The sequence below is a fragment of the Cimex lectularius genome, unplaced genomic scaffold (genome assembly GCF_000648675.2).
Source record: "Cimex lectularius strain Harlan isolate CLEC.00 unplaced genomic scaffold, Clec_2.1 scaffold286, whole genome shotgun sequence".
NCBI lineage: Eukaryota > Metazoa > Arthropoda > Insecta > Hemiptera > Cimicidae > Cimex > Cimex lectularius.
In genome coordinates, this window is record NW_019392975.1 from 524,123 (window position 1) to 535,030 (window position 10,908).

Genomic DNA, 10,908 nt, shown 5'->3' on the forward strand with positions numbered 1-10,908 from the left:
AATATATTTTTTTTAATATAAATTCACGTTTCTACATCCAAAATGTAATTGTTATATGTAAACAATGTTTGTAAATCCCAGGCCCTGAAGATGATCTCAATAAAAATCGAAACGTTGGCACTATAAAGAAAATGTTTTTCTGAAACCTACATCACGCCAGACCGCATCTCACGATTTCTAAATAAATATCGATTAACCGTCACCAATCACCACACATTTATATAATTAATTATTGCAAAAAAATCTGTTATTCTTAAAATATTAATATAAACTGTACATTTACGTTAAAGTAGTATTTAATGCAGACTAGGTGAAAAATGTGTGATAATGCCCCGGAGCCAATTGAAAACAACTGTGTATGAATTTGAAGAAGAAATATGAAGAGAAGAGCAGGTTGTTAAAATAAGTAATTAAAGAAAAAAATTATTATTCTTAAAATATTAATTTATACTGTATATTTATGGTAAAGTAAAATGCTTCTTACATTTAATGCAGACTAGATGAAAAATGTGCAATAATGCCCTAGACCGAACTGAATACAACTGCGTATATATTTGAAGAATAAATACGAAAAGGAGAAGAAAATCTATAATTCCTAACATATTATTTTTATGGCTGTATATTTATGTTAATTAAAAATGTATTTATATTTTAGAACCACTTATTTTTTAAATTGTTAAACAACTATTTATATGGTTATTTATGTGATAGTTTATTGTGTAAATGGCTGTATAAAATTTTTGAGCCAATAAAAAATACAACTATGTAAACGAATTACTGTAAATCAAAAATTATATGGAATAAAAAATTCATACATATATGTTACGTATGGTGATTAGTGGCCGTTAATCGATAATTATTCAGAAATCGTGAGATGCGGTCTGGTGTGATGCAGGTTTCAGAAAAACATTTTCTTTATCGTGCCAACGTTTCGATCTTTATTGAGATCATCTTCAGGGCTCAAAGTGTTTGTCTTCTGTGTAATTGTGCCATTCTTGCCAATTGGGCACTCTCAACACGAACGCAAGAATGGCACAATTACACAATGTTTGTAAACCCCAGGCCCTGAAGATGATCTCAATGAAAATCGAAACGTTGGCACGTTAAAGAAAATGTTTTTCTGAAATCTACATCACACCAGACCGGATATCACGATTTCTGAATAATCATATATGTTACCTTACACATATACAAGAACATGTGCAACAAAAAGTGGATAATTCGTTGATAAATTTAAAAGTAATAAAATATTCCAACGTCTATATTTTTCCAAGACCCACTCAAGAATTGTTCAAATGAGTTGTGCAAATTTTGCCCCCTCCCCCATAAAAAGAAGATCACCATTATTTTCAGAACGAGCCGATTAGCACACAGAGATGTGTGAAAGAAGAGATAAAAAGGACAAAACTGTGAAAAGATAGACGTAAAAATTAACGTCGATTTACCGGGGGGAAAAGAGGAAAATGCAAGGGTAGTCCCAGGGCATTGAGTAACCGCCGGCGGGACAAGGACGCGAGGTAGGGACGGAGTATAAAACCGTGAAAGGAACCGAAGACCGTCAGAAACCGGCCGTACCTTAAACCACGGCTACGATGAACGCTTTCGTAAGTACAACTTAATATAAACGACCTTTCGGTGTGCGATCCTCTACGATTCGGCCCAACCCGTTGATCTGGATACGCGACATGGGTAAATAGAAAGCCAATGTTTCAAACGAGCCCGAGGCACTCGACGGCGTAATCTCCCTTACGAGCTTCATATTTTATATTATGAAACGTGCAAGAATTAATTTTTCTATCAGCTCTCTAGATTACAAAAATGAAAAATTCCCCAGGACCATCCACTCTTTACTGTAAAATTTTAATTTATACATTAAATTTTTTCCCAGACAATTAGATATAACAAAACCTTAATATTGCCATATAATGTAAACATATCTTCGTTGTTTCTCTTTCTGATAATCAAAAATAAACAGCCAGTCTTAAATCCTGCATCATATTTTATATAATGATGTAAAACGTTAACAGTATATATTAAAATTTTGCATCATATTTTATACAATGAACCCTACAAGAATTAATTTTTCTCTCGGCTCTCTAGATTACAAAAATAGAAAACTCCCCAGAACAAAAATTCACTCTTTGCTGTAAAATATTAAATGTATACATCAAAATTTTTCCGAGGCAATTTGATGTAATAAAACCCTTGTACTGACGTACCATATAAACATATCTTCGTTGTTTCTTCTTTCTGACAATTAAAAATAAACAGCATGTCTCAAATCATGCATCAAATTTTATATATCGAACCCTACAAATATTATCCCATTCAACAAACGTTCACTCTTTCCTGTAATATTTTAATTCACACATTAAATTTTTTCCGAGGCAATGTGGTGTACTCAAACCCTTATATTGACATATCATGTTGTCATAATTATATATGTAAAGATAAGTTTATATTACCTCTTATCGACAATCAATAATAAACAATATGACTTAAACCATGAACAATATAATTTTAGATTTTTTTCCATTTATCGAAGTATTATTTATGTCTACGCTGAAGTACAGATTTTTATGCTGTTTTTAGTCTGTAAACCCAAAACTTACTTTTCAAAATTTCAATTCGGATAATCTAAGACATTTTGATGTGCTAAAGGTCTTATAAAAAACCCCATGATACTTCTTTTTGTTAATCAATAATAAACAATATCCCTTAAATCATGCAGAACAATATCATTTTTTTTCATATTTTTTCTTCATCAAATTATTATTTAAATCAATACTGAAATCCAAATTTTTACGCGGTTTTTAACATGTAGAATAAAATAGATTGTAAGCTCAAAAACTTACTTTTCAAAATCTATATATTAACAGTTTGTAATTTCACTTCTTTCCCATATATGGATAATATTATTAAAACATTTTGTTCATTTCATTCATTTTATAAAATAAGTCTTAAAGATCTTATAAAAAATACAATGACATATACCTAATTTTTTTCATAAAACTTGAAAATCTACTTCATAGAGTGTCAAAATTCAAAATTTTTAATGTTGTTTTACCCCAATACTTTTCATAAAATTCTCTGGAAAAGAGGCAGGGTTTATCAGGGCTCGGAATGTTTTCAAAAAATAGCATTTTGATTCCTAATTATCAATATTTTTGGGTTTCATTTAGGCAGTATTAAATTTTTGAGATTTCTCCGTGTTGTCTTCCAGGTGATGAACGTGAAATTTGCTCGTCGCCAAACATTTTGGTCCGCATATCCTCGCTGGGGTGGTCTGTCAGACATTTTAACAGACACACTAAAAGCGGCGAAATGCCAAAACGCGTCTGATATACCACCACAACGAGGATAAACGGACCAGATTTTTAACGACCAAATTAAAGCCAATATTTTTTCAATACGTCCCAGCAGAAAGTTTTCACTTAGTTGAACCAAGACACATCTGACACAAGAGTTCTTAAGAACTCCAGTGAAAACAATTTGCAGCAATCGATAGAATTGTTGAAATATCACGTGTTAAAGCTGTTTATCCTGAAGGTATTGCGAAAACACGTGATTTATTATTATAAACTTTCTTTCAACAAATAATTACATGTTAAGGCAACAACAATTAACTCCTAGTGTTATATCGTATTATAAACGTATTATAAACGTAAAAAATTCAAATTCAAAAGGCGCAGTTTGTTGGTTCAAATTTATATCAATACGACTTTAACAGTTCTTTTCTACTTTTCATAAGCAATAATTTTAAGAAAATTTATCTTTTATTTAGATAAATCTATACAAATATTCAGGATTTAAATGTTTAACATGCGCACTTAAAAACACAAATTGCATATTTTAATAGTGTTTATCTCAGTTTTTATTAGTCTTTTTAAATACAACTTTGCTAAGCTTTGAACATATTTTATTGTCGTCCTCAAGGTTCCTGCATCATAGAACTTGCTTATTTTCCTTTTAGACGTTTTAATGAATTTCTAGAAATAGAATTTAGAATAATTTAATGTTAATTATTAAACTGAAGCTGAATCATTAAACGTTGAGGGTTGATCAAAAAAGATTTCTTTCAATTGCAATAGAGTTACAAATACAATTCTAAAATTTTCAGTCGAATTGCTGTCTGTTTGGTGATGTAACTGTAATTTGAGCCTTACTTTGTCTATAAGTTGTGTTGGTTTGTCTGACACGTTCTGTATTTCTTGGGTCAGGGATATAATAGGGGCGAGTCAACTACACACTGAAGTTGGCGAAATGCCGAAACGCGACTGACTGACCGCCCCTGCAAAGATTGACGGACCAAGACGAAAATTTAAAAAAAAAATTAAACAAAAAGCATATTTTCAAACTATTCTATGTTTATGGCATTTTTTTGAAGAAATTAATTTTTCAGCCTGTTTCGTTTGTTCTCGCTGTACATTTGTATATTTTTTTGCCTTTAGTTCCGCCACTCGGCGAGTACAAAGCGAGTCGAGGCGTGTCCAAACAGGAAAACGAAAGGCTTCTGTTACGCGGAGCGACGACAATATTACAAATTGGCAGTATTTTATGACAAACTGTTTTCTGATTTTCAATTATTCTGTCATATTTGTATTTGATTTATTCGCCGTGAATTTCTAATCCCCAGAAGAAATTTAATTTTTTAGGTGTTTTTAACCTACCCTAACCCTAGCCATAACTAAAACCTCCATAAACTAACCCATCCCTAACCCTTACCCTTACCTTAACATAAACCTCGCAAACTTCCCGGTAACGCAAAAATTGCCTCGCCCTCGCAAAAATTGTAAACATCCCAAAAATATAACCATATTAAAAAATCAAATCTAAGTCATCGTCGGTTTTGAACGTAATAAAACTGAGAAGGTAGTTTTTCTAATCTAATCCATCCCTAATCACAATCTAAACCATCCCAAACCTAACCTAACCCAACCCTAAACCTAAACTATGTGAACTCACCAGTAACACAAAAATTGCCTTGCAAAAAAATAACCCATGAAAAACATAATCGTGCTAAAATACCAAATTTATCGTCGTTTTTAAACGTAAGAAAACGCAGAACATAAGTTTTTTATCTCATATTTTCTAATATAAGCCTTAACCATATAACCTACACCCGGCGAACTCCCCAGTAACGCAAAAATTGCCTCGCAAAAAAATTGTACACCCTTCCCAAAAACATAGCCATGTTAAAAAAAAATCAAAGTCGAACAATTATCCTCGTTTTCGAGCTTAAGAAAACGCAGAACATAATTTTATTTATTTCATATTTTTATTTAAAATGTTTTCAAACAAGATTTAAAAAACTTCAGATTTAAAAAGGATTGTCTTGATTCTTTTCGTTTTTGTTCGGTAGAAAGGCGAATTGGCCCGATTGTGATTCACACGGGGCTGATTATACAACAGACAATACGCACGAGTCATACAGGCAAAGCCTAGCCCCTTTCCGACGAGATCCCGCCCGTTAGTGGACTCCTTTTTAAAACGTTTTCTTTGCATTTAAAAATTAAAAAAATCCAGAACGAGGAAAGTTCAAGAAGAGAAATCTCAAAAAGGGCGGATATACGTTATGAAATAGTGATGACAATTGCATTCTCTTTCAAATAACTGTCCTAAAATAAATCAATTTTCCATCAGGTTTATTGCAGGTTGAGATAGATCCGAATTTGGCACTGTTTTCTTTTGTAACCTAATATATACATTGCAAGATTCACCATGCATAAGATGCATATGTAGCAATGTATCGAATACTTTCACCAAAATTACAAAAAGTTTAAAAAAAACTTAATGGCATAATAAGGGGCCTTGTGATAATAATTACACGTCTTGTTCATGCTTTATGCTTTCACACACAAACTTATGCAATGGTAAACTTGTCAAATAGGACTGTTTTTACGAGTCGACGCCTTACATTGCTGTTTCTTTTTTGACATGATTAGGGACAAAATTATCCAAGTGTACTTCTTATTACCATTAATTAATTAGTAATTCTGGTCTTAATCGCACGGGAGTGTCGTCGATTTTGTTAATGTCTGACATCATGTCAAATTCGTGCACATTGTAAAATAGCTGTCCAAGCATTAACTTGTGAAATTTACAATTTAATTTAAATTGTGGGGTCTTCTAGTATGTGATAACATTTTTTTCGTTATAATATCCCATAAAGATGTTTTACATTAGTTTAAATTAAGCAGTTTTTAATCAAAAGTTTTTTGTTTGTTTTTGTCAGACAACTCTTGCGGTGTTTGTAGCCGCCTTAGTGCTCAGCGAAGCAGGATACCTAGGTGGAGGTAGCGGAGGAGGTTGGAAAGGAGGATACGGAGGTGGAAACGGATGGTCTAGCGGCGGAGGATACGGAGGAGGTGGATTCGGGGGCGGTGGATACAGTGGCGGTGGCTATTCCTCCGGCTGGAAGGGTCTCGGAGGCGGCGGCTACGGCGGTGGCGGCTACGGCGGCGGCGGCTACGGCGGCGGCGGCTACGGCGGCGGCGGCTATTCCGGCTGGAAAGGATTCGGTAGCGGAGGTACTGGATTCGGAAGCGGCGGATACTCATCCGGCTGGAAGGGACTCGGAGGCGGAGGCGGTGGCTACTCCTCCGGCTGGAAGGGCCTCGGAGGTGGAGGCGGTGGGTACTCCTCCGGTTGGAAAGGCTACGGATCAGGAGGAGGTGGAGGATACGGAGGATGGACCGGTGGACTAGGAGGCGGAAGCAGCGGCTGGTCCAAACCCGTTGTAGTCGTCAAGTCTTATCCCAGCTTCTCGAGCGGATGGTCATCCGGAGGTGGTGGATATGGAGGCGGCGGCTACGGAGGTGGTAGCGGATGGTCCTCAGGAGGAAGTGGTGGATATGGAAGTGGTGGCTACGGAGGTGGCAGTGGATGGTGGTAAAGAGCTTTAAACCAAACAGCATAATTTCTACCCATTATTGTACATAACCATGTTCATATTTTTTTTATAAAACCTAAATCAATAAACGAAACAGTATTTTTCTAAATTGTTGAATCTTTTATTCCTAATCTATTTTATTCCTGCATAAGATTTTCATCCAATTAGTGGTGAGACAGACAAGCTTCATTATCACTTCCTTTGTCAGCAATGAAAGGCAAATATTTAGAGAGAACCCATTTGATCAGCCTACATATAATCCCAAGACGATGCAAGCTAGAACAATAGTTGCATCGCTTTCGTTGACCTGGTAACTAACTGGTAAGCTCCAGATGTGATTGATTCGAATCAAGTTCAATAGATTCCGTGAATTTGTCGTCATTCGAGACAGAAGGTGTACCAGACCTTGGTTAATCATCATTCTCCTCGTTCCCAAAGTAAAATTTTGGGCAGTGCGCTCACTAATTGCTTCAGCACTAAATCCACTTCAAATTTTACAAGCTGCCTCGGTTGCCTAAGTATCGTCCACGGTTAAATTCTTTACCGTACCCATGTATGAGAACGTCCTTGAGGACTTGCAGATTTATTGCGAATATCTGGTGAGGCCAACGGTGAACTATCGATCGCGTGTGGCATGAGGGCCTGCTATATAAGATTAAAAAGTTACTACCCGATACATACTACCGGCTGGTGAAATCTTATGTGACTGACAGAAAATTTTTTGTCAGCTATAAAGGAGCGAACTCTGAAGTACACAACATCTCAGCGGGTGTTCCTCAAGGAAGTGTTCTGGGACCCCTCCTTTACATTCTGTACGAGCATGACTTTCCAGCAGATAGCAACATCGAAATAGCCCAATTTGCCGATGACAAAGCAGTACTGTCCCAAAGTATCACGCTCAGTGATGCAGAAACGAAGATGCAGAATTACTGCCAAAAAATTGATGATTGGGCATCCAAGTGGAAAGTTAAGCTGAATTCAACTAAGTCCAAACTCATTAACTTCACTTATAAGAAGACCTCAAGGCCCTCACATATAGTACTCGGTGGAACTAATGTACCTCAAGCGGACTCATATAAATACTTAGGGCTGCACTTGGACTCGCATCTCACCTGGAATAACCACATATCCTCATGTGTAACGAGAATTCGCTTGCGTATTCGCAATATCAAACCAATTCTCTCTAGCAATTCTGTCCAAATTCCACTTAAGCGACTCCTTTATCTAAGCCTAATAAAACCAATTTGGTTTTATGGCTCGCCCATTTGGTGTTCTGCATCCGCCTCGCAAATAAAAAGGATACAAACGCTGCAGAACCGTGTATTACGGTTAATAACAAACGCGCCCTGGTTCGTAAGGAATGAACAGCTCCATCATGAAATATCGTTGACATCGGTAGAAGACGAACTAAAGAAGAGATACCCGATGCTGCTTGCCAAAGCTGACTCACACCCGAATTCGGCAATTGCACAAATTCCAGGGAATATGCCTCCACCCCGCCAACAAAGACGGCTAAAAAGAAAGCATCATACGGACTACAGATTGTAAATATGTGTTAATGTAAATAAGTGCTAGTGTAAACGTGCGCCTGACGTTATATGATTATAGATAAAAACAAAAAATTAGGTTAATTTATTTATTAATGAGATATTTATTTATCTCAAATTATTATACTCCAGTGAATTATTGTGTGGACTGCCATAGGGCAGGACCCACCCTCAAATGCCATGTTAATCACACTTTTTGAGTGTGCTGTATATCAGTATTTATTAGCAAAACATAATGTGTATGTACACAAGAGTTAAATAAAATAAATAATAAAAACAAAATAAATAAAAATATACACATTATATAATAAATACATAAGTACACATCATATAATAAATAAAATAATTAATTAATTAACACAAGGAACAGAACAATGAAATAAATAGTTTTACTTATAAGTAAATAATTATGATAACACACGCGTAGAACACTGGTCTATATCACAGTATCGCACATCAATATTATGTACTTTCAAAAATGCATGTATCAACTCACGTCACACAGCCACGTTAAAGCGAGCTTTCCCAGAAAAACGGTCGCTCAAAATTTCTCAGCGTATACTGTATCAAAATTTCTCTCTTGCCTCTTCGTATTCTGAGGACGTCAAAATTATATGCTTCATGTTTTCCGCCTCGCCATTTGGAATACCTCTAAGGCTAATTTTATGTATATAAGCGCTGTAAATACAGTGGTTTGTACGAATCCGCGATATCAAAGCACAAAATTCGTTCGAACCATAAATTCCAAAGAACCATGGTTTTGATCCTATTTCTGCGGATTTATTATAGCATACCCGCAGTTCCCAGGGTGTAGCACGTCCAATTTTGCATCAACTGTTTGGTGAATAGGCATTTTGAGTCAGGCATATTCTCCTTGCTTTGTCGCTTCTTTGGCCAATCGTCCACTACCTCATTACCACGGATGCCACAATGTCACCAACTCCAGCAAAAAAATACCTTTTACTGCAGACATACATGGCATTAATGAATTCCGCTAGTAGATAATCACAGCTTGCGTTGAAATTGCTCCATTTTATGGAGCTTATACTGACCGAGACTATACAAAATTCATTCTCTTCCGACGTGGCAACATCCCTAAAATTTATAATCACAATCCTGGTGACTTGTTTTTTTATTTTGCCCAGTTGAGCCATGCTTCCCTACTAAAAATAAATACCATATACTGCTTTGATAGTAGTAAGAAATAGAGCTTTGAAGTTTTTTGTGCAGAATAGCCTCAATTAAATTGCCATATTTTTAGTTTTTGGTTATCTTGATTTTGTATTATAATTTATAGCTTTATTTATTGATTCATTCTTATTTTATTTTATCAAACAAGCAGGTACATTAAATTTAACGAGCAGAGTTGTGTTGATTACTTACTTAAAACAACATCAGAAAAGAAAGTTTTTTTACACTTTATTTTATTATCATTTAATAGTAACAACGCTGATGAATCACATATTTAAATTAATACCACTGAATTTCCATTACCTTTGTTCAACACAATTTATCTTCCCATTATGGTATGTTTTATAAAGAGAAAAGGGCTTTCATGCTGTACAAGTGAAACAAAGTAGTTTAGAAGTACAGGTTCACTTAAAAACATCCTCTCAAAACCTAAAGACAAAGTAGACANTATTTTTTTCCAGAAGTCCTTCAAAATGGCACATATGTTAATTTAACTACTAATATCAGAATTTTTCATTAAGATACGATAAAATTTTGGAAATAGTTTTTGACTCGTATTTTCTCCAAAATGTTTTAAGCTGTATAGCATTTTTTAAAACAGAAATTTTTACTATTTCTGGATAGATTTACATTAAAAAAATAATTAAAAAAAAAAAAATTCACAAAATTTCGAATAAGCCTTTCTTCTTAGCTGGGAAGAATGAGTATCAAGTAAAAGTTATTAACCTTTTATTAAATAAAAACATTGAAGATACAATTTTCTTTTGAAATTTGCTTGATTTTTTAGCTTGAAATTCTTGGTAAAAATAGTGGAGGAAGATATAAAAAAAAAAGGATTTAAATAATTTTAGAAATTTCAAACCATTTTGTTTAATCAATAAACACAATTTTTCTCTGTACAATGCAAATCTCCTTGTTAATTTACAATTGCATTTTTTTCTTTTTTTTTTCTTTTTTTTGACAGATACGATACTAATTTGCGGCATTGGATAAACATGCCTGCACATTCAAAGACAACAGATTCGATTAAAATACCTTAGCACAATCTAGATCCTCCCTTTGGGAAAAAAAAGATTAAACATTGAAACCAGGTGGGACAAATTGGCTTTTTTATGGAAAAGGCATTGCTACAATTGATAGCCGATCACAAGAGTGGATGAAAAAATAAAAAATAAAGTAAAGAACCATACAACATAATTGCACTGATCAATATTTAAAAATTATATATAAAAAATCAAGCATAAGCATAGAAATAGGTAACTTATTACAGTTATAATA

General features: G+C 34.6%; 1 protein-coding gene across 1 annotated transcript; it reads left to right on the forward strand.

Moving 5' to 3' along the window:
* The first annotated feature begins 1,511 nt into the window (after positions 1 to 1,511).
* Positions 1,512 to 7,001, forward strand: LOC106665571 (acanthoscurrin-2). The gene is made up of 2 exons (XM_014392066.2): positions 1,512 to 1,604; positions 6,236 to 7,001. Exons 1-2 carry the CDS (start codon positions 1,593 to 1,595, stop codon positions 6,893 to 6,895), a joined length of 672 nt encoding a protein of 223 aa, XP_014247552.1. The 5' UTR covers positions 1,512 to 1,592; the 3' UTR covers positions 6,896 to 7,001.
* The last annotated feature ends 3,907 nt before the right edge of the window (positions 7,002 to 10,908 follow it).